The sequence below is a fragment of the Lissotriton helveticus genome, chromosome 12 (assembly GCF_964261635.1).
Source record: "Lissotriton helveticus chromosome 12, aLisHel1.1, whole genome shotgun sequence".
Taxonomy (NCBI): Eukaryota; Metazoa; Chordata; class Amphibia; order Caudata; family Salamandridae; genus Lissotriton; species Lissotriton helveticus.
The window spans coordinates 280,120,760-280,145,773 of record NC_136073.1 but is presented as its reverse complement, the minus strand read 5'-3'; the positions used below and the strand labels follow the sequence as shown (position 1 = coordinate 280,145,773).

Below are 25,014 nucleotides of genomic sequence, written 5' to 3'. Positions count from 1 at the left end.
AACATGAGGATGGGGTCTTTGTCTGTATAATGAAATAGTTGGGAGTAGTACCCTTTCTGAGGTCTGGGATTTGTTCATTGCTTTTAAGGGGAGCATCAAGGTTGCATGGATAAACAAGGTTCCGGAAGCTTTAGAGTGTAGCTCTTCTTGCTTATTGATAAGACCCTGTGTCTTTGGTAATCTGGGTCCAGTAGGTATTGCAGAGTGGCATCCTGAGATGTTACACAGGGTGGATGGTCCACAAATAAGTCACTGTGATTTCTTGGTGCCAGTTGAGGTAGTGGGATTTTACTTGCAGAGGAAGCATTTCCTCTTCATCTGCCTGGAAAAGAGGATGGCCAAATCATGGAATTAAAGGAAACCTTGAATGAGTGGAAGGCACTCGCTGGCTGCAAAGAAGAGGATATCTGGCTGGTACCAAAAGGATAACAGTGAGGATTCTGGCTGTGAGCATGCCCATTTTGTACTGCTGGAATTACTTTGTCCATCTTGCGGCCCAAAAAGTTCTTCCCATCAAAGGAGAGGTTGAATACTTTCTCCTCGGCCCCTGACTTGACGTCCAAGAATTTGAGCCACAATGAATACCACATTACTAAACTGCTGTTTATGGTTCTGGCCCCTACATAAATGAGGTCCCTGGGCATCAGTATTTTCTGTTCTGTAGCTTCCTTGGAGAAACTGTACCAGAATGGGTATCTTTCTTTGGCGTTGTCTTTGATAAATGAGGCATAGTGGTTACATTCATGTCAAAGATGGAGACTTTAGGTGGCAATGAGGTCATTGGCTTGCCCCAGGAAAGAGCCTTTAACTGGATCATCATCCTTCCATGCCTCTTCAGGCATTTTGCCTCTATTACTGAGGGAGGACATTGCTTTGCCCTTCAGAGAAGCTTCCCCCTTCAAGGCAGCAGGGATGTCAAGTTATTTGGATATTGCATGCCTGGAAAAAGGTCTTGTTAGAGTGTGTTTGACTTGGCTTTTTTCAGTTGGTTCCCCCCCAGACTTTTTGGCCTCCTGTTTTTGACCTTGTTTTTGTTGGTTTTAGGACTCTGAGCACTTTACCACTGCTATTCAGTGCTAAAGTGCAGATGCTCTCCAGGTAAACTGTGGTTATGGATTAATGTTTCCATAAATCGCTTATTTGATTTCCTACTTAATCCCTAGTACTGTGCACTGTCAGTGCCCAGGGCCTGTAAATCAAATGCTACCAGTGGGCCTGCAGCACTGGTTGTGCCGCCCACACAAGTAGCTTTTCAAAGGTGTCTCAGAACTGCCACTGCAGTGTCTGCGTGCAGTTTTTACTGCCATGTCAACCTGGCAAGTGCACCCAGTTGCCAGGACCTTCCCTCACCTTACATCTAAGTCACCCCTAAGGTAGGCCCAAGGTAGCCAGAGACTCATGAATACTACCTGTATAGAAGACTAGTAAAAGCTAGTGCAACTCAAAGGTGGGGAGGGGGGGGGGGGAAGACTCCTGAGTTACGGTTAAAAGAGCCAACCTGCACCAAGATAGGAATGCAGACCGGACATCACTGTTTAAGATGAGTGATGTGAACATTCTGAAAATCAATAAAATCTGGTTAAAAAATTATAATAAGGTAGGCCCCATGGGCAGGTTGCAGTGTATTTAAAAGGTAGGAAATGTAGTTGTGTATTTTTGCATGTCCTAATAGTGAAATACTGTATATTTCGTTCTCACTGTTGAAAGGCTCTCTCTCCCATAGGTTAAAATGGGAGCTGCTTGGTACTTTACCAAGGTAGCTTGCCAGCAGGAGCTGATAAAAAGCATGCCTGAACTCAGGATTTAAAAACAAATCTTTTTGTGAAGATGATTTTTATATTATGTGTTTGAAAATACCTCTTTTAGAAAGTGAGTATTTTCTTGTCTAACCATCCCGTGTGCCTCCGCCTTTTGTGTATTCCCTGTCTGGATGTAGAGTGACAGGAGCAAGGGATGTGCATTCACACTAGACAGACACTCGGGGGGTGGGGTTCTCTACCTTTCCTGGGTGACTCATGGCCAGGCTGATTAGATCTGGTTGCATTTAGAGTAGTGGGAAGAGTTGTGGCTTGTACCTGAAGGGACTGTGGCTGCCTCTCACAAAGCGGTCTCCACCTCCTGTGGTGAACCAGGCTGAACTGGTTTATGTGTGCCAGAGGAACTTTGTTTGTACCAACTTAAAAGGAAAGTGTAGCACACATATTGGGGCCCAAAACTCTAGATTACTGTTGGACTAAGGAACCTGCCAGGAAGAAGAGCTGGAAGAGCTGTGAGGAGAGACTACCACTTTTTGGTGTGCTTTGCTGAGTTGGCCTCCAGTCGCTGCTTCGGTCTTGGGCAGGGAAAGGACTGGACTGTGCTTTCAACACCCTAAGTATTTCTAAGGGCTTGAAGTAGAGCTTGCCTCCTGTTGGAAGTCTCAGGGAACAAATACTCCAACTTCTTCTGGGTCGCGCATTCCAGAACTGGATGTTTCAGCTGCCACAGAGGAGAAAAGGTAATCCGAAGCCGTCAACGACGCCGCTGCAGATACTTGAAGGCACCGCCACACTTCGCACTGCAACCCTGGTCTCACCGACGGCACCGTCCGACGGTGCCACTGAGCCGCTGCTTGCACCGTGACCTGTGGGCACTGCACTCTGCACCGCCTCACTTCACACTGCCGCCCTGGTATCCCCGACACCACCGCAATGCCATCACTAATGCTGCTGCCTGCACATTAACCCCTAGACACCGCTCGTGGAGAACACTGAGCACCATCCCACTTCCCACCGTAGCCCTGGTCTCACCAATGATGATGCTCCAAGCTGACATCGACACAGCTGCTTGCACCGTGGTTTGGGGACACATTTGTAATTTACATGACGCACTGCCCCATTCCACAATGCAGCCTTGGCCCACCAACGCCAGTGACTTCAGTTCGTCAAAACAGTCCCCTGCCTGCACTGCGACCTGTGGGCCCCACAAGCTGCATTGCCCCTTCTCGCACCGCAGCCCTGGTCTCACCGATGCTGCTGCTTGCACTGCGACCTGCGGGCACTACACACCTCCACTTTACACCGCAGCTCTGACACCTGCCGGCCCTCCTGACATCAAACTCAAGGAGTTTGACCTACAACAAGTGTGACTCAAGGGCCCAACCACTCCTGCACCTACTCCCGGAAACTACGGCTGCAGACGCCGATCCTTCAGAGCTCACCACAAGGTCTGACACCCAGCTTCTCCAAAGGTACTGTTTTGCAGGTCAACCCGACACTGTAGCTAGCCAAGCGAAGCTGCAGTGGGCCAGAACTGTTGGATTTCTTTGCTCACTACGCCGTGATAGACCGGGACGGAGCAAATGACTACAAGGAACTTTAGATAAAGTCTATTTTGGGCTATATTGATATTTGGAACACTGTATGTAGGATTTCTATCGTTTTGGGTCTTGTTTTACACAGAAAAATATTTAATATTTTTCTAAAAGTGGTGTGGTATCCTTTTGTAGTGTTTTCACTGTAATACTGTTTGTTATATGCAAATACTTTGCACACTGTCTCTGTGATAAGCCTGAGTGCTCGTGCCAAGCTACCAAGGGGGTGAGCAGGGGTTGTTTTAGGCGCGTAATCCCCTTATCCTGACTAGAGTGGTGAATTCTGCCTGGCTTCGGTGCATACCCTATCCAGCCAGAGAACCCATTTCTAACAGAGTGCCCGAGGACTAGACTTGGCTGGTCTTTGTGAGGAAGCTGTTGTAGCCACCACAACATAAATGTACTTGTTCCCAATAGTAGTGCTGAGGTCACAAAGGACAACACCACAAACACCATAACACATGGTAGGACATGACCAGGTGCAGGTCTTTGTGGGTAATGATTCCATTCTCCTGGTTAGTGCAAGGATCTGACAGGTTAAATACTCTTGCATGCTGGGGGTCTAGTACATGGTTTCACAGAAAAATCTTTGAACCCCTGAAGGACCAGCAGGTGCAATCAAGATACCCACCAATGCCTTCGTCAGAGTCAGCTGTGCCAGTTTAGATAATGAAATGACAAAGGCCTTGGGATGTGTTCCAAGTTCTGCAGTGTCTGTACCAGGGAAGACAGACCTTCACTAGAGACAGCAGGAGCTACACTAGTACTTTGCTCAGAAGGTTCACTGGGTGCCTCTTTGGCATTTAACTTCATACTCCAAGATCCAGAAAGAAGTCTGATGAAAAGGGTCAGATTGATCTGACCTGTTTACCATAGAGCCCCCGCCTCTTAAGAAGGGACTGCTGTTATTGGGCCAGACATCTAAAAGCACATCTTCTGCCATGCCTAGTCATGCTCCTTGAGAAGTAGACCACCTAGCTTCCAGTATTGGTGTGACTTTTAGCATAATTAGAGCACAGCTTTCAGGGGAACTGATTGAGCAGGGGCCAAAGTATACTGGTGCTTCCTTTTCTTTTTGTACCTTGCATGCTTTGGAGAGGACACAGGGAGTGTCCGACCACTGGGGAGGCTTGAATTATTTGCTTTTTACTCTACTGAGGCTCGATTCTTAGAGCATGGGTGGCATTTTCCGGCTTAACAAAGACATACTCGGTGTGAAAGCTCAGTATAAATGCAAGGAAGAGGGGACTATGCTATTTGGGACTGTGACTGAGGCCACCAATGGGGACCTGGGATAGACTCCCAGAAGCAAGTCTCTGGAGTCACCAAAGCAGCAAGAAACTATGGCACCCAGAAACACGCCCTAGGAGGGAGATGATCAAGATCACATGGTGCAACAGGCCAGCAGCAAGGAACTCAAGAGGGAGAAACTAACTCAACACTGCAGTGCAATGGTGGCTGGGGGAACCCACTCCCAGCATAGGGGTTAGGTTATCAAGACAGTTAAAAGGAGTCCCTAGAGCAGTGACTCTTGATCTAAAAGAATCTTCTGCTGCGGGTGCTTTATGCTGTTTCCATGTTTCATGCTGTTTCCACGGAATGTGACAAGAGGGTTCAGCTGGAACAAATCATCCAGCAAGAGGCAGAATGAGGCAGTAGATAGTTTAGCAACCAGGTGCTTTTGCCTTCCACTGAGTTACATACATCGCTTATGCAGGGACAGCGAGGGCAACCTCCACGAACAGGTGGGAGGGTCCTTGACAGGAATGCCTTGGACCTTAGTGGTAGAATGGGGCACGAAGACAGAGATCATGAACTTACTTCTGGATGGTTCTTCCTTGTAATCAAATCCAAGGCCCCTTTACAACTGGAGCTGCCCTGCTCTTTGTGAAAGTCAGCGAGCTCTGGAGGAACTGCAGTCTGATGGTAGTATACCCAAAGTGGAGGTGTGTAGTGCTGAGATATAGAAATTGGAAGGCTCAGCAGCTGCATATGGCCAATAGCACAATGTATATAGCTTAAATCCAGAGTTGCAGTATAAAATAGGAGCGGGGATGGAAAGGAAGAAAACAGCCAGAAAAAGACCACAAATTCTGATCCACAAAAACCAGGGCACGATCCAGCTAATATTTTGCTCCACAAATTCTGATCCACATTGATGGGTTTATAAAAAGGAACTATTCGCAGGGAAGGGAGTATACCACATACAACAGCTGAATGCATGTGTAGTACCAACATGCGCAATAAACAACGTGGACGAACCCACTTGCAACAAGACAGCTCACTTTTATGTGATTTACAGAGTGCCAGAAAACCCTTGGTTTATTTGAAGACCCCCTCACCCACCAACCTAGTTAGTGGCATGCTTCATCACTGGGTTCCCAACCTGGTAGCCGAATGCCACCCGGTTGTGCTGCGGTGCCTGATTACAGCGGAGCTAGTATTGTGTGGTATGTGAGGGAAGTGGTGAAAGCTAAAATTATCTCTGTAGATCCTTACTAAAAATACGTTATTTTTAGCGGCCCAGGATAAGGTTAAAATAAGACGAGCGGGCAACTACGTCAAGTGTGTGAAGTGAGGGTGTGGCTAAAATAAGCCACGTGTATAGTGATTTTAAAAAGCTACTAGCAACACGTAGCTAGTGTTTTTTTATCTGTGGGTCCGTGAGTATACAGACCCCACCCACCCCACAACACACCTTAGTGTGTGTTGTTAATCACTATACACATGGCTTTTTTTGCCACACCCTCACTTCACACACTTGATCCTGATGAAAGCCCCCCACTTTTTAAGGGGCTGAAACATGTAGACCTACCTTTGGGACAACAAGGAGCATTGTTGGGTGGGGGTGATTGGGGGTGAATGTTTGCATTGTCCAGCATTCCGACCATCAATTGTTTCTTTTGCATATGTCGCCCTAAGTGGTAAGGGAATGCCCAGACGTGGGACCCGTGCTCACTACACCACTGGAATCAAGCTAGCCAGGCTGAGGAAGGGTGATGCCCGTAAACCAGTTCCAGGATGCTTGTTTCCGGTCCAGGGAGGACCTTGCTTGGCAGTTCGGGCTGGACTGTTCTCACAACAAACGGGGTCAAGACTTATTTGCATATGGCTGGGTCCAAACTGGGGTGGTGTGGTGAGCAAAAGAAAGAAGGATTAAACCCATATCCTTGTGACTGGGGATGAATGTTTGCATTGTCCAGCATTCCACCCATCAATTGTTTCTTTTGCATATGTCACCCTAAGTGGGAAGGGTATGCCCAGATGTGGGTCCCGTGCTCACTACCCCACTGGTATCAAGCTAGCCTGGCTGATGAAGGGTGATGCCCAGAAACCGGTCCCAGGATGCTGGTTTCTGGTCCAGGGAGGACCTTGCTTGGGAGTTCGGGCTGGACTGTTCCCACAACGAACATGGTCAAGACTGATTTGCATATTGCTGGGTCCATACTGGGGTGGTGTGGTGAGCAAAAGAATGAAGGATTAAACCCAGATCCTTGTGACTGGGGGTGAATATTTGCATTTTCCAGCATTCCGTCCATCAATTGTTTCTTTTGCAGTGGTTGGGCAGTTAGCATTTAAGCCATACAAGGCAAAAAGTTACCAGATATTTGCTGAAAAAAGTGTGCATCATCTTACATATTAGAATGAAACTTGTGGAGTAAGGGCTAGTTCCAGGATTCTATTCTTAAGAGCAGTGGAGAACTTCCAATTCTTAAGTAATGAATTATTAAGTAATATATTTTTTCAATTATTAGGATTTGAATGATCCACCTTTTTTAGATGGTGTTGCCTGGAAAGAAAACTCAGTCACCATTGAGTAGGACTGCTGACTTTGATAAACAAATATCATGGGATGTTGTTGAACATATCCTCTCTGCATCCTCAATCACCAGTTCTGTAATTGTTGCACTCTATGCAAACGTAGGCGCTAGATTTGCATGTGGGTATCAACATCTCCAGCAGCTTAATTTTTTGCAGTGTCTAACAAGGGCACTTACTTGGTGCCCATTGCGTCTACTGTTGGCATGTTATTACTGGTCATGGTTGGTGATGTCGATTATTTGTGTCATATTACTGGAGGGGTGGGATAACAGGGTTATATTTTCCAGTCTTTCCTATGCTTCTCTTGTAGCAGGAGATCATCGTTTATTGTAAAACTGTATACTGTAGAGGCTGAGCATAATATGTGTGAGGATGGAGATAGAAGACCAATTTGAAAATCCACATTTTATGATTCATCCTTTGACTTTATCATAGAATGTGGCAGTGTAGAAAGAAACTTCTCATTTGACAGTTTCTCGAGTGGTATTTGATATTTTGTGTGCAATTCCATCAATGAGGTGAATAATTGATCATCAGTCACTATATGATCACTAATATGCTCCTGGACAAATCAGTTTAGGTTTAACTTTTTTTAAAATTTGAAATCTGCACCTGGAAGGCAAACCATTCAGAGTAGACAGTACAATTTTAACAGCAATAATACACATGAGAAGGATAAGGCTAGGGCATGAAGAAATCATTAGAACAGTTTGGTACTCAGCAGATCCGTTGCTGCGTTGATCTATAAGGTAAGGTGTATCGTGCCAACCAGGTGGAAACTCCCTCCCCCCCCCCCCCGAACTTTCCCAATCCCCGTCCAGTGCTCAAGTCGTTCTCCCCCGTGTCACCTCGTCAGGCCTTGGTTCAGAGTCTTTACGTTTCCCCAGTGTTAGACTTCGCCCTTTGGTCCAGTGAGACGTAACAAGCGGAGATACCGTGGGCATGTAAGTTCTCTAAATTCGGTGATCAGTAAAGTGCAAAATGGTTGCCAAAGCTCATCAAATTGATCTTTATCTCCGGCTAGAGTAAGGGACAGCTTCTCCATCCCCAACACCCCCCATAGCCGATTAAGCCAACCTGTAGTGGATGGGATTGTAGCAGTGCGCCAGTGTATCAAGATGTTTTGGATCGCGGTGCCTAGGGCGATAGCCATTTGGCGTCCTCTTTGTGAGCGCAGGGGGTATGGTAATGGGTTAGGGAGCCCAAGTATGATGTAGGCGGGGAAGCGGGGCAGCTCGGTGTGAAAATGTGTATCTACCTCATCAATCACCTGTGTCCAGTATGGTTGTATCAGGGGGCAGTCCCACAAGATGTGCAGTAAGGTGCCCAAGTGTCCGCAACCCCTCCAGCAGTTCTTGTCTTTGCTGTGGTCCAATTCATTAACGCGTTCTGGCGTATAGTACCAATATGTAGTCACTTTAGTCAGGGTCTCAGTAAGTCCCGAGTGGTATGCCGAGTGTCGTGCTCTGTAAGATATCTGGTTCCATTCTTTGTGACTCAAGGTCCTGCCTAGCTCCCGTTCCCAGCGTTCCCATCCTGGATTGTAAAGATGGACTGATTGTGGTTGGAGGAATTTGTAAAGGTCAGATATGTGTTTGTTGTCTGAAGTGCGAGTCAGTAGCCATCTCTTGGACGGCCAGAAGTGTCGATTGGCTGTCTCCCTCACCTGTGGCTGTAGTGCCCAGTGGCGAACCTGAAGGTAAGGCATGTGTTCCGTTTCGGGGAAATTGTATTCTTGTCAAAAGAGGGGGAAGGGTAGCACGCCCTCCGGGCCATAAATGTGACAGAGGCAACGGCATCCCACTGGCCGCCAGTGAGTGTAAGCCCCCCCTAGCCATACCCGGGGTGAAGTCGGGGTTGTCGACCAGGGGTGTAAGCGGTGAGGGAAAGGTAGTGAGATTGTGTACCAGGTTGGTAGCATCCTACGCCTGCAGTGGGACCCGCGTGACAAATGATGTGTAAAGGTTAGCCGGTCGGGCTGCTTTGCTAAGGAATGGGATTTCCTGAAGTGGGCGCCCCGCTATCGCTTGATCCTGGAACAACCAGGGTTTTTCGGACTCCCACCTGCTCCATTCTACCAGATAGCGCAGTTGCGCCGCTTGGAAATACTTGCTCAAGTCCGGTATTCCTAACCCCCCCCTCTTCAGGGGCAAGCGTGGTCAGGGCCCTTCGCATCCTAGGTTTCCGGCCCTGCCAGATAAAGCGGGCAAGATCCGTCTGCGTTTGCTGGAGCCATCCCACGGGCGGTTGGAGCGGCAGTGCCCAGAAGAGGTACAGTATTTGAGGCAGAATTGTCATTTTGACTGCCGCAATTCTGCCCAGCCACGAGAGAGGGAGGCTTTTCCAACGGCCCAATTCATCGCGCACTTTCTTTTGAAGGGTGGCGTAATTAACCGCTGCCATCGCAGGGAGTGTGGGGGTCAACTGGATCCCTAGATAGGGCACCGCATCTGACGCCCACTGGAGGGGAGGGTGGTCTGCAAGTATTCCCTGGTGTCGGGTTTCAGGGAGAGGTCAAGGGCCAGTGATTTATCCGCATTCATTTTGAAGCCGGCCACTGCCGCAAAGTCTTCCAGTTCTACCAAGCTTGCGGGGAGGGCCGTCCGTGGGTTGTCAAGCGTAAGCAGGACGTCGTCTGCATTGAGGCTAATGGGATGTGTGAAGCCACCGAATTTTATCCCTGTCACCGCGTTGTTTCTGCGGATCCTCTGGGCTAGTGGCTCCATATAAAGGGCAAAGAGTAGAGGCGATATGGGGCACCTCTGCCTCGTGCCTCTCTCAATGGGAAAGCTCCGGGAGCTGTAGCCGTTAACTCGGACTGCGGCCGTAGGGGATTTATAGCAATTAAAGATGAAGGTGCAGAACTTCTCTCCAATGCCCATTTTCTTCAGGACCAACTCTAGGTATGGCAAGTGAACTCGATCGAATGCCTTTTCGGCGTCGACCGCCAGCAGCATACGTTCTCCGGGGGTTCGAGAGGTCTTTTCTATGAGGTGAGTAATTCTCTTGTTGTGGTCAACCGTTTGGCGGTCCGGTATGTATCCCGCCTGGTCTGGGTGTATAAGGCCCGGCAGGTGGGGGCCCAGTCGGGCCGCCAGTATGCTCGTGTATAATTTGAGGTCGACGTTGAGTAACGAGATGGGCCGGTACGAGCTGCATTTAGATTTGTCTTTCCCTGGTTTGAGAATGACTGAGAGGGACGCCCGCAGGAGGTCTTGTGGGATGGCACCGGGCTCTGAGAAGGTGTTAAATAGACGGGTAAGGATCGGGGCTAAGATAGCGCAGAAGGTCTTGTAGAAAAGGCCCGTGAAGCCGTCAGGCCCTGGGGCCTTTCCCGGTTTGAGTTTAGCTATGGCCGATATCACTTCCTCTATGCGGATGTCCCTGTCGAGGCACTCCGCCTGTGTGGGTTCCAAGGAGGGGAGCGTCACCGAGTCTAGATACTCAGCCGCCGCCTGGCCGTCGAGACGGTCACCGGCATAGAGAGAGGTGTAGAAATCTCGGAATGATTCCGCAATCTCTGCATCTCCCGTGATTGTAGCTCCATCGGGGCGGGAAAGCTCCTTCACCGACTGTTGGTGACGCAGGACCCGGAGTCTGCTAGCCAGCAGCCTGCCGCACCTGTCCCCTCCCGTGTAATAGGCATGTCTCAGTCGTAGGGCCGCGTATTCTGCCCGATCCGTGTCCAATGCTGACAGGAGGTGTCTGGCCGTTTTAAGCTGCTTCCAAATCCGGGGGGCCCCCGTCCGCTGGTGAATGCGTTCTAACTCCCTCACCCTCTGAGTAAGTTTGTCTCTCTTGAGCTGCCTATCTTTATTCTCTGCCATAGAGATGGCTATAAATTCCCCTCGCAGCACCGCTTTCATGGCTGCCCACTGCGTCGCCCGTGTCGTGTCCCCGTTAGCATTGTGTAACTGGTAGACGTGGATCGCGTCTTGAATGCGTTTCACTACCTCTTTTCTATGTAGTAAAGTGTCACGAAGGCGCCACACTCTAAGGGGATTTGTGGTAGGTGGTAACGTAAGGGTGGTAGTAACCGGAGCGTGGTCTGAGAGTGAAAGCACCCCTATCTCTGTCGAGGTGGCTAGTGCGCAGACCGGGCCAGAGGCTAAGAGGTGATCTAATCTTGTGTAAGTCTTATGTGTGTGAGTAATAGGAATATTCTCGGTCATTTGGGTGAGTGCGGTGCCAAAGGTCATGAAGGTCCAGCTCGGTCAGTCGGTCTGTGCAGTCGGCGGAGAAGGTCCCGGCCTGGGGAGAGCGTTGCGCTGACCTATCTAAAACTGTGTCAAACACCATATTGAAGTCCCCTCCCAGTATAATGTGTCTGTCGGGCGTGACAGTAATATCAGTGAGGGCTGAATGCAGGAAGCGCTCTTGGCCTTCGTTGGGACTATAAATGGACCCGATCGTGAACAACATGCCACCCAGTGCAAAGCGGTATGCCAACAGCCTTCCTTTGTGTTCAGCGCATTTGTGTAAGACTTTACCTCTAAACGCCTGTGCTACTAAAATCGCCACTCCACCTGTCTTATTGGGGCCAGATGAGAAGAGCTGCATGGGGAATTTTCGGGACCGTAGTCGATGGCAATCACGTGCCATCAAATGTGTTTCCTGCAGAAGACAGATGTCTGCCTGGGCGTTCTCTAGCAGGGACAGAATGGCGCGCCTCTTGACAGGATTGTTGAGGCCCCGTACATTCAGAGTTAAGATTTTAAGGGTAGTAGGTGTCATGGTGTCTATGGGACTCGAACTGGCTGGCTTGCACGCCTGACAGGGTGTGGGACGCCGGGATCTTGCCACGGCTATTGTGTGTAGAACTGAGCACTGGACAACCCCCTCAATCCCCCCCCTCTCCTTCCCCGAGCCACCCTCCCCAACCAACCCCCCCAACTACCCCAACCCCAACCAAGTCCTCCCCAGCACTCCTGCCCCCCCACTACCTCCCCAAACCAACCCCCGAAAGACATACTACACATAGTCTCGGGCCTACTAGCGCATAGCGCAGGTCCGTAGTGAGTCACTGTGGAGGGTAACGTGGCAGCGGCCTAATCAGCGGCTCCCCGGCCCTTCCCCCCAGGCAAAGCTACAGCGGGAAGGTATACCCCTGGGTAATATTGTCTTATAGTTTAGTCGCAGTGTTATCAGCTACTTCCTGTACTGCGCTTCCCATTCCTGAGCGACTGTGGTAGGGTCAGGTTTTGGGATGGACCTTGGGGACCTTCTCCGCCGTATTGTCTGCCAACCCTCAACTGGTTGGCGCAAGGGCCCATCTTGTGATCTGTGCGGGGATGCCTCCCTAGATCCTGCTTCCTTCGGCATGTCAGTGTCTAGCAATGCACACGTGTCGCGGAGTGACTTGAGCTGGTGTAGTGACCCTTTCCATCGAAAGATGAGACGAAACGGGTGTCCCCAGGAGTATGGTATTCCATTGTCTCTCAGAAAGTTCGTCGCAATCCGGAAGGATTTACGTTTCTGTAGGGTGATGGTGGAGAGGTCCTGGAAGAGGGCTAATGGATCGTCCCGGAAGAGGATTGGTTGTTTCGATCTAGCTTCCCTCAATATACGCTCCTTCAAGGAGAAGTCCGGGAGGAAGGCCAGTATGTCCGGGGGTGGGGCTGGTGCTCTTCGCGCCATACCGACTCTGTGTGCGCGGTCAATTCTTATGTCAAACTCCACAGATTCTCCCAAGATCTCCCGGAATAGGTCCTGCAGATATTCGACCATATTATTCCCCTCGGACTTCAACGGGACCCCCCCGGACCCATATGTTGTTCCGCCAAGAGCGGTTCTCAAGGTCCTCCGAGTGTGCCTGTAGGTCTACTTGCTGGTCTTGCAGACGGAGAATCTCCTGTTGCAGCCGCTCTACCTCCAAGCTGCGGGACTGGTCTGCCTCTTCCAATGATGCCACACGTTCGCCCAGGCCGTCCAGATCTCGACGCAGCTCCCGTTGTTCTCCCGCCAGTTCCTGCTTCAGGGCTTGGAAGTCGTCCTTCAGGGTGTTAAAGAGGGAGGCCAGGAAGGCTTTGGTGATTGGAGCGGTCTCGTCGTCCTGACTTGGGGGCTGGCCGGAGTCTTCGGGGGCGATGGCACCTGTGTTTTCTCCCCTTTCGGCGCGCCTTTGTGGAGTAGGTCCACGATATTACGGGATCCCTTGCGTCCTGCATGCGCCATGTCTCTGGTGTGTGGAGTCTTGGGTGCCCCGGTGCGGGATTCAGGGAGGGCGCGGGCGGCACTATGGCGATGTTGGGAGTGGCGTCCACTAGGCTGTCGCAGCGCCTCGAGGCCCGACGCGCGCTGGTCCCCGGGGTCGGCTCGTAGTCTCGCCTAGCCGGTCACCTGGGGGCCGTCTCTTGGTGGGCCGAGTCCGAGCCAACCGGCAGGGGTCAAACGCAAAGTCGAGGGGGGGGCAGGTGAGGCACGTTAAGTCCGTTCGGCAAAGGAGAGTGCTTTATTTCCCGGTTGGTGTCTTCAGCAGGCCGTCCGTCCGGAGTGGACGTCGCGAGTTTGGGGGCACCAGCCCGTTCCGCTGTGTCTCCGTCAGTGGGACTCCACCTCTGGGCCTGAGAAACCCGCAGTCGGTCCCCCGAGGCGGATGCCAGTTCTGGATGGTTAACGACGTGATCGGGTCCCTTCCTGGGGACCCCGGTGCGGTCAGTGATCGTGGATTGCTTTCCCCCAATGGGCTATGGGCCTCTGCTCTGTGGTCTCTCTAGGCTAAAATGGCACCCAGTCCTCAGCCGTTGGCACGTCCCCGAAGCAGGCCCAGATCGGGGGTCACAGATTCCAGTCCCTTGTCAAGGGGCAAGTAGTTCGGGGGCCCCTCTGCCAATCCCCGGGGGGCGCCGCGGGTCGGTCGTGAGCAGGGCCACCTGGGTCCCGGGAGCGGTGCAGGCCCTCCCCGCCTCCGTCTTCTAGAGCGCGATCGCGGCCCTCTGTGGGTTGAGGTCCGGTCTATTGTCCCCGTCGCCTCACGCCCTGCTCACCTCTACACGGGCTCAGTCTCTTAGCGGCGGAGGGGGGGGGGGGGGCGCCGCTCTCCACGCCGTGGGTCCGATGCTCCCCCAAGAGGCCCACAAGTGCTCGGGGAGCGGGAGCTGTTCACTCGTCCCGGTCTCCTCTCGGGCCAGGCCCCAAGCCAGGGGCTCGAGTGTTCTAGCCGCCCGTGCCGCCGCTGGCCGGCCTCTCCACCGTCCCCCTCGCTCGGAGGTCAGCTATGCCGTCCTCGATCTTCCGCCCGTTGCTTCAAAGGCGGTGGGGGTCTGCGTCTATTCTCTCAACTGCTCCGCTTCAGGTGATAGGGCACTGGTTTCACTCTGGGCGACGAGCGCCTGCGGCTGCCATTTCTCCGCTGTTTATCGGCGGGAGCTCTCGGTGGGTGTTTCTAGGCTCCGGGAGGCAGCGCAGCCCAATCGGCCAGCGTCGAGGCACCGGGATCATGCGTTTCGTCCCGGACTATGGAATCAGCGCTTGTAGGGGGTGCAACACCCGATTAGAAAGGTGCTATGGGGTTCAGGGCCAGAGAGCCTCGTAGGAACACGTCCGATCAGGCCGCCATCTTGGCCACGCCTCCGACAAATCAGTTTAGACCAATAAAATCTCTTCACTGTTAATTGGATATAAAGTCTCCTCTATTAATGTTTTGGATGATAGGAACATAATGTGTGTCTTCTTCAATGAGCTGACATGAATTACATTTTAGAATGCCGCACATCTTGGAGTTTCTGATGAAGCTTTTGGTATCCATTGCTGGTCATGAGATGTAGTATACGCATGGTGATATTAGTTTGGAAAACCAAAGACACCTTTGAAAAACAGTATCTATAACTTGTCCATGTTTATTAAGGACTCTCTTAGAAGTATTAAATTAAGCTTACCTGTTTTGTCCTCTCTCGCAGTCCTTTGTCTTCATAATGGGGGTGGTTAGTTATGGTTCTTCCAGTACACAGCTTCACCCCTGCTAAAAGCTGCATACTCCCTGCAAACACAGCATTTGTTGGAGTGGTCGCCCTACATAAATGAAAAGAGTGAAAAATGTTAAATTACTCACACCCTGAAAAACGTACAACAATTTGCAAGTGCAGGATAGGTAACTTTTCTCCCATCTTGTGGCGCTGCTTTTCCGAGGTGCATATTATGTGTTCTATTTAAACTCTAAAAATTATAATAGTCCAACTTTGAAGTAGACAATGTGTCATTCGAAAGCTCCAGCACACTGCTGTATCCTTCCTCATGTTCTGCTTTCCAGTGAGGAACTATGTAACTGAAAGACCTGGGATACAGTATAGGTGACAATGCACAAAATAGGGTGGCAACAGATCTGCGGCACTATAAAAGGGACTGCCAAAGGAACCAGAAGACACGTCTTATCCTTCCAGAACACCACCAGCTGATCCACGCCACCAAGAAAACCGCATTCAAGGAACGACTGGACAACAACGCACACAACAGCAAGGAACTCTTCAACATCGTGAAAGAGCTCTCCAACCCCAACGCCGGAAACAACGACATCACCCCTTTGCAAGACCTCTGCAACTCCCTCGCCTCCTACTTCCACAACAAGATCGCGGACATACACAACAGCTTCAGCACACAACCGACGCACGCCACGACCGAAACACCGCCCCCCACCACCACCCTCCGCGCCTGGACCCCGATCAGCACCGAAGACACCATCCGCACGATGAACTCCATCCACTCCGGATCTCCGACAGACCCCTGCCCTCACCACGTCTTCAACAAGGCCGACGCTGTCATCGCACCCCACCTGCGGGACATCATCAACACCTCCTTCGACATCGCCACCTTCCCGGAGAACTGGAAGCACGCCGAACTCAGCGCTCTACTCAAGAAACCTTCAGCAGACCCAACCGACCTCAAGAACTACCGCCCCATCTCGCTGCTCCCGTTTCCGGCAAAGGTCATCGAGAAGACCGTCAACAAGCAACTGGCCGCCTTCCTCGAGACGAACGGCTCCCTCGACCTCTCGCAGTCTGGCTTACGGGCCAACCACAGCACCGAGACCGCCCTGATCGCAGCTACCGATGACATCCGAGCCCTGCTTGACAACGGAGAAACAGCGGCCCTCATCCTCCTGGACCTCTCCGCTGTGATGTATTCCTATAGGTTCTGTATCGATCCCCCTATTCTGGTTAACAAGTTAACTAGCAGCCATCCCATAAGGCAGAAAACCCCCATGATGCAGGAACCGTTATCTGATAAAGCCACACTACGGCACAGGAACGTGTTATCTGATTAAGTCATAACGCTTGCCATCTAATTAGACAAGCGATATTCCTCCAGCCCCTGATAAGGCATACGGAGTTCTCAAAACAAATCAAACCTATGACAGACCTGGGAAAAACCCTGCGGCCATTGTTTTGATTTCACCGAGAACTTCAGCAAAAGAATGTGCTAACGACCAGGTCGTATGACATCCTTATTGACGTATCTATGTCCATCCTTACGTCAATCTCGGCACCTTAAAGGTATAAATATTACCGATATTGCCCTATGCAAACACACGCGGTGGTGACGAGATCGGAGCAGCCAGACTTGCCGAAGCCCAGAGCAGAGCAGACCCCGCTGGCGCAGCCCCGCCTTCCTGACGCGCTGAGAACGAGACGCTGCTTTCTCCTGCCGAGAAATCCAGTTCCGGCGCTTCCGGGTAGCCCTCGCAGGCAGCCTGGAATATCGAGACCAGAGACGAGAGATACCATCCCTCATTCATCCTAGATTCCAGGTACGGAACTGAATAACCCCTTGCAGAGAATTCTTTAGTCAGTCACTTGGCAAAACAAACTTAACTTAAACTGCTACTTTATATTCCCGCCCACGTATTAGGCTTAGGTCAGGTACACGGGGTAGGCGTAGTTAGAAACACCAGTTGAGTACGATTAGTCAAATGTAAATGTGTATGTATTCATTTTATTCATTTTAAACCTTCATATGGCTTAGAAACCATATCAATGTTTTTACAGTATTATTTTATACTTCTGCTTTTATTGTATGCACTTTAATTAACCATAAGTATTGCAATAATATCGATCCATTTCTCTTGTATGAGAAAAGAGACTGATCAATAAATAACATCTTTTATTGAACACGCCCGTCTCTTCCTTTTCTCTACAATCTGGTGAGACTAAGAATGCACGTACTGACTGAGTAAAATAAGTCGTCTTTTGTTTTCACACGACTCTAGAGATACACTCTTGATTAGGGGAGAGCAAAGTTGTCATGTTCTATGGTTGTCAGAAACTAAATCCCTTCTTGTCTATCCAGGGAGGTTCAACTCCTCCTTGCCTATTCGAGAAAGTTTCTAGTGAACTCTGAGCTAGCTGGCAAAACCCAAAACTTTAAGTCTAATATCGACAGTAGTAGACCTAGTTAACGTCTGGTCTAGGCCTATACTATTGAAGGTATTATTCCAATGCGCAGAGCCTATTGGGATAATAGGAACTACACTACATGGCGCCCAACGCGTTTGGAAGGGCGATAAAACTAACGTAAGACATTTAGAGTAACTCAGTCGTGCTTTTTCACTCAGACCCCTCTTTCCCATAATACTCCAAAGACGTCTGGAGTGGGTAAAAGGTAATATCCGCCGGACCTCGCAGGAGGAAACTCCTATGTATGGTCCTTGGTTTAGTCAACGTTGAAGGATACACTGTTCCAAAATATTGTGCATCTAATCTTTGTTTCCATAAGAAACCTGATCTGCAAACAAACTAAATAACCTTCCTGTCGGTAAAATGGTAGACAGTGATGAATGTATGCACTTTACTTAACTATAAGTATTGCAATAATATCGATCCATTTCTCTTGTACGAGAAAAGAGACTGATCAATAAATAACATCTTTTATTGAACACGCCCGTCTCTTCCTTTTCTCTACATTCTGATGAGACTAAGAATGCACGTACTGACTGAGTAAAATAATTGCCTTGTGCTCACACGACTCTCGAGATTGACTCTTGATTAGGGGAGAGCAAAGTTGTCATGTTCTATGGTTGTCAGAAACTAAATCCCTTCTTGTCTAATCAGGGGAGTTAATCCTTCCTTGAACATTCGAGAAAGTTTCTAGCGAACTCTGAGCTTAGCTGGCAAACCCAAAAATTAAGTCTAGTATCGACAGTAGTAGACCTAGTTAACGTCTGGCCTAGGCCTTTACTGCTGTAGGCACTATTCCAATGCGCAGAGCCTATTGGGAAAATAGGAGCTACACTACATGGCGCCCAACGCGTTTGGAAAGGGCGATAAAACTAACGTAAGACATTTAGAGTAACTCAGTCGTGCTTTCTCACTCAGACCCCTTTTCCCAAATACTCCAAAGACGTCTGGAGTGGGTGAAAGGTTATTATATCCTCCAAAACCTCGCAGGAGGGAACTCCTATGTATGGTTCTTGGTCTAGTCAACGTTGAAGGATAAAACAGTTCCAAAATATTGTGCATCTAATCTCTGTTTCCATAAAGAAACCTGATCTGCAAACAAAAATAATACCATCCTGTCAGTAAAATGGGAGACAGCGATGGAGAAAGAGAGGCAATTAGATTAGCTACTGAAATAGCAGATGCTGATGCTACCATGCAAGCAGCAGACGCGGATATAATACTTATTCCGGTCATTAAAAGGAGATCTATAACCTTAAAACTTATAGAAAATGGACTGACACCTAGAGGTGGCACAGTCATATTCGTAATTGAGGCACACGAATATCGGCAGACAGAGGTATATTATTCATGGATACATTTTCCAGCAGCAAATGCTGTAACAAAGTACTTCCACTATTACAAAACAGAGGACCCTCCTAATGAGTACACTCCTTTCGAGGAGGTGGAAGTACCACTTAAATTTCAAGAGCATCTGCTCTTATTTAATGGCGCACTAAAACATAATAATCACATCACCAGGCTCGGTCCATTAGGTAGACCAGGAGCAACGTGGCCGGTCCTAGCCGGATACACACCACATCCAGACATCAATGGGATGTCTCAAGCAGAGCTTTTAACACAGCTAAAGCAATTAATAAAATTACATAGACAATTAGTCCAATATGTGATGCGGACTTCAACAATTCAACCAGCAATTAAAATTCCACAGCTGACCCCTCACTAGGGGAACACAAATAAAATTACACCACAGAACATACAATCCTGCCTAGGTAAAGTACCAGCTAAACGGGAACAAATACCATTCTGGTTAGCACAAAAAATCACCCAAATAGAGGCGGTGTTTCCAGACACCACCCCGTTAGAAAAACACAGGATTCTGACTATCTGTCTTCCAATGGGAATCGCACCACACGTGGAGGACTGTGACACTTGGGGTACAGTCTTTGCTTCCATTTACACAAAAACGCACGGTGTTCCATCCATTTCGGTAATACCAGATGTGCTAAAACAAATTCAAGACGAATACGGTCCAGAACCCGCTTTAACTCTTGGTATGAAATTACTAAAAGACTTCAAGCAGGTCTCGGCTATATTATTAGCCAACATAAAGGGAGAAGCAGCAAACGTGGCGATCCGCCAGAGGTTAAAGGAGACAGATATAGCAGACCAACCAGCTGAAATTGCCAGAATTATAGAAAAATCCTATGAGGAACTAGGTAGAGATAGTTTAGGTGGAATACCAGTAAAACCACAACTGATTGAAAGTCCTGAAAAAATATTTTTTAATAATAATTCAACATCACAAAAAAAGAGCTGGGATGGAAACAAACAATCCAATCCTAAAGAAAAGAAATTCCAGTCCAGAGGAAGGTCTCCTCGGCGGAGAGAAAAATCTCCGAACCAAAGACACAGGTCACCCCAAAGTGACCCCTCTGGGAAAAGATATAACCTTAGAAATAGGGATAATATAAAGAAGCCTGATAGATATCAAGACATTGATACACGTCCCTCTCAATCTTTTCAGACTTCCTCGCAGAAATCGGAAAGAAGAGGACGATCAGAACAAAGAGAAGAGCACGCCAAGTCCAAAGACAAGGAACCTGCTCATCTAAAAAAGAAATTACAATTTCCAAAAAAGAAGGTAGCCAGTATCAAGGTAGTTAAAAATGCCGAGAATACTGAGGACACAACTGAAAAACGGAGAATGGGCTCAGACAATGCTAGACAGCGCAGCAGAAGTGAGCATAGCTCGCAAAGTCCTTATGAATCTTCTGGAGACAGTGGACACGAATGAATATCTTCAAGTGGAAACTGCAGACACCAGAGTTAGCAAACCTCACAAAATATATGAAATAACTTTACGTATAGAAGGGGATAAGACTAGAAAAATAAGGGGACTATTTTGGGATAATCTCTCCAAGGGCTATGACATCCTTCTAGCTGAAAAAGACTGGCCACCAGAGTTTGTCAGGGAGTGCCCTCATGGCGAAGAAATAATGATGCCTGCCTTCTCAAATCATATCCCAATTCATAAAAAATACACACTTGCCAGAAAGTGGGCAGTAGCTCAAACTCCTGCTTTATATAAAAATCATGTAGGATGGGATGAGGACTCTCCTCCTCACAAAATCCAGTTAAAATCACAACCTACTGCACAAAGACAGTACCCAATTAAGCAAGAAGCTAAAAAACAGGTAAAAGAAATCCTAGATCAATTAGAATACCAGGGGGTGATTGAAACTTGCACCTCACAAATGAACAACCCTTTGTTTCCGGTCTCCAAACCAGACAATTCATATCGTCTAGTTTTGGATTACCGACACCTTAACTCATGTTGCAAAACTTTTGCAGTGCAAAACTCGCATAGTGCTGCACTAATGAATAACATAGTGCGCAAAAAATACAAAACATTAGACATCTCTAATGGATTCTTTTGTCAAAACATAGCACCAGAGAGCAGATATTTGTCTGCATTCTCAATAAATGGCACTCAAAAACAATTCTGTCGGTTAGCCCAGGGGTACAAGAATAGCCCTGGGGTATTCTCAGCGAGAGTAACAGAATTACTACAAACATATGATGACGAAGCATTATCTTATGTCGACGACATATACTTAACAGATGATGACTTGGATACTCACTTGAAGAGAGTGAACACCATAATACTTGGGTTCGCAGCAGAGGGTTACAAATTCAACTTTAAAAAATCCAGAATTGCCCATCTAACAGTCCTGTTCTTAGGATACGAATTATCAAGTGAAGGCAAAAGCCTGGCTGACAATTTCCTAGAGAAATGTGCCGTACTCCAAGCACCTAGAACACTAAAAAACCTACAGTCAATTCTAGGCTTCCTAAATTTCGGAAGAACATACATCGCAAATTACGCAGAAAGGGTCAAACCCCTTTATGATCTAATAAAACCAGATTTTAAAAGAACCAATTGGACTCAAATACACACAGAAATTTTGAGATCCTTACAAACAGACATGTTAATTAAAACAAAATTAGAAACACGTGATAACACACGCAATCTTGTGATTCGAGTCATCCCAGGAAGATGCGGATTCACATACCTGACCTCTAATGAGGGAGAAAAGGTACCAATTGCATTCAAATCACACTTGTACACAGAAGCTGAAAAGAAATTCAGCATTAAAGAAAACATTGTTCATGCAGTTCAAACCGCAATAGCTAGAGAAAAAGATCAAGCGGACGGTAGACGTATCACAGTCAGAACAGCAGAATCAGCCTTTGAGGCATTAACAACACCTTGTAATTTACCAACAACAACATTGAATCCGGAATGGATACAATGGGTGAATTCAATTACAACGGACAAAGTATACTACTACTTTGATCCAGAACTAAAGGGATTGAAAAATCTAGAATATGAAAGAACATTCCCTCTGCCTATCGACATTCTGCCCTTACGACAATACGCTTGTGTAATCTATACAGACGGACATGCTCAACCCTCCGTTTGGGGAGAACAAGCATACAACCCCACATGTGAGATTACAAAAGAAGTGTGGCGCGGAGGTAAACTAAGACCTCTATTAACAAAAACACACTCAGTAGAAACTAATTCAGAACAACAGACTGAAATAATAGCATTGAAAATGGCGCTAGATAATGCGGATCGCGAATTCCCGACACTTATAGTGTCTGATTCATATTACTGCGTCAAATCATATAACAACGATTTGCAGACATGGATTCAAAACGGTTACAAAGATGACACAGATGCAACAATAAAGCAAAAACTGCTTTGGGAACAAATAGCTCTTTTACAAAAAGAACTACCAAAGACTCACGTGACACACTCACTGAGTCATCAGCGTGATGGCGTTCACGTTGCAGGGAATTCATTGGCTGAGACAGCCACAGCGGTAGCAACTAAATCGGCTTCCGTAGCTCGAAAAAAGCGTACAGTGAAGTATATTGACGGTGAAACAGTGCTAGAGGTGAAAACGTCATTAAAAGGCGACTGCTCGGCGCTACCGATCAACTATCCACTCAATTATACATACATAATCGATGCAAACTCCGTCCCTTTTGCTCGAATCCCTGGAGTGGGGGATAGAGTGATTCCAAACATGGACAGGAGAAACTTGTTAATAGCAGACGCACATATGGGCGAGGGTCTCAGACACCTCAAACTAAAAGATTCTCTGGAAGAATTACAATCAAGGTACTGGTGGCCAGGCATGAGCCTGCATCATACCATTTTTGTAAAGAACTGCCCAAACTGTAACAGAAATCGCAGTGGTGAGAGAAACGGTGTAATACCGTGTCGTTTCACTCCAGAAAAAATCAACAGTAAAAAGCAAAGCGTCCGATTAACATATACAGGCTAGTTTCCACTTATAATGTAGATCACCAGCACTCGGCTGACGTCTGGACTGTTATACAAAGATTTGCGAGTCTAAATGGCATATACGCTAAGAGCATGCTACGTTTGACCATTGTTTTCAATCTGGCCCTCCAGCCTGAGGGGAAACATGGCCAAATGAGCATAGCACAGCGGGACTCTTCTCACTTCCTTCCTGAGGGATACGGGATGGTGTAAAGAAAAAACCAAGGCATAAAGCTATCTATAACAGAAAGGATATTAGGTTCGGGAGCTGGGTGGGTCAAACATCTAATAAGTGTCCAACGTAGTCTAAATAACTTGCCAAGAAATTCTCTGAAGGGATTCAGTCCGTACGAATTATTATTTGGAACTAGGATGTTAGTCTTAGATCTCGACAGTCAGACTTCAGTGGTGAAGGAAAAATGCTTTGATATCAAAGATCGTTTGGCTATTTTGCAGGACGAAACAAGAAAAGACCTGAGCAACATAAAGTTGAAACAGCAGCCAACAACCACTGAAGAACCACCACCTGTCCCAGCAAGACCTGTCTGGATTCCAAAAGTCGGGGATCTAGTCAGAGAAAAGATCGCGGTAAAGAAGGAATTTGGGCCTTCTTACAGGAAAGCAGTTCCTGTCTTGTCTGTCAACGGGACAAGATCAGTTGTACTACCGCCGCTTGCTGGTAAAAAGGAGAACCGAGTTGTATCCATCGACCTGGTAAAACCACAACATGTGGCCGATAACAAATAGTAGGCCAAGTGGACTCCCGAGAAGTAGTAGATCACCAAGATTTGCTACTAACACAGAGGTTCAATCTAAGAGGCTAATCACATTCGAAACGCCTACAGAACTACAACAAGGACTATGCAACAATGCAATGGAACTTAGACCTCTGAAAACCCAAATAAAAACATTTAGCAGAGACACACCAATCTATAATGAAGTAACAAACGACTATGCAAGAAACAGTAATCCTGAAGCAATTGGAACAATTGACAGAACTGCATCCGGCTACTTCATAAACTTCGATGATTCCTCTGAAGGCTTCACTGAATCAAAAATACGGCCATCAACAAAAACCTTTAAAGATAAAGTTAAAGTACTTTTGAAACAACTGAAAGAAACATATCTAATTTCTCCATGGATTGAATTTTGGGTGGGTTTTGGTGCATTTATCCTCATACTTTGGCTCATTATGGTACTAACTTTGGGACGCTTCATTGAGGAAAAATATGCTAAAATGGACACAGCAAGTCAGAAAATCAACTTGATCCTCAAACCACACACATCTTCACACGTCGAGAAAAGAGAACTTTCTTCAGTCAACTTCACAGCCAATCCTATACCGGGTGGGGTAGCATGGGACAAAACTGACTACGAAATTTATGGTCCGGTTGAAATCCTGAAATATCCACACCAAATTAAGATCTCATTGAGTGACTTTGTAGAACCAAGCTCATTTGCTGATGATTGGGACTTTGAAAGTATAAATAATATGATGTCTGACTTAGTGATGTCTGCTAAATTTACCAAACATGATTATTTGCAGGGTTCGACAAATTATGATAGTATGTACTGTTATAACCACTATGGTAACCATTTTCTACATAGATCTGCACAACCTAGAAATGTTTTAAATTATAATCAATGGGAACATTGTGCAACCCCTCCAAAAGGAAGCTCAAGAACCGTTTATGACAAATATTCATACTTTTCAGGTTTTAACACAAGTAATGCTGAAACATTTTATTTCAGATTGTCAAATAAGACAGGGACAAAGACCATGATAACAAACACGAAATTGATATATTCAGACTCATTCTTTGAACAAATGAATACTTTTGGTTTTGATTATTGGGACAAAAATGTTGAAGTAAAAAGTGTTTGGGGTACAAAAGAATGGCAAGTACAGGGTATAGAATCCTTGTTTAGAGCCTGCATGATCCCAGAACAAATTATATTTTTAAATGACACTGTTCAACAAACTACCTGTCTTGGCTTAGCCAAAATCAAAGACTTAAATAAACCGTCTATTCCAAAACCAACAATGAACAGCAATAGCTCCACAGATGAAGAGATAGACGTAAATTATGTAT

The 25,014-nt window shown here is 47.5% G+C and overlaps 1 protein-coding gene across 4 annotated transcripts in view; it reads right to left on the bottom strand.

Moving 5' to 3' along the window:
* DPY19L3 (dpy-19 like C-mannosyltransferase 3) overlaps window positions 1-25,014 on the bottom strand; it is a 517,935-nt gene that overhangs the window by 53,154 nt on the left and 439,767 nt on the right. For all 4 annotated transcript variants that reach the window (XM_078671604.1, XM_078671603.1, XM_078671605.1 and 1 more), the window contains one exon: window positions 15,052-15,184. In XM_078671604.1, the coding sequence (XP_078527730.1) occupies window positions 15,052-15,184 (133 nt within the window). The remainder of the gene's footprint in view (window positions 1-15,051; window positions 15,185-25,014) is intronic.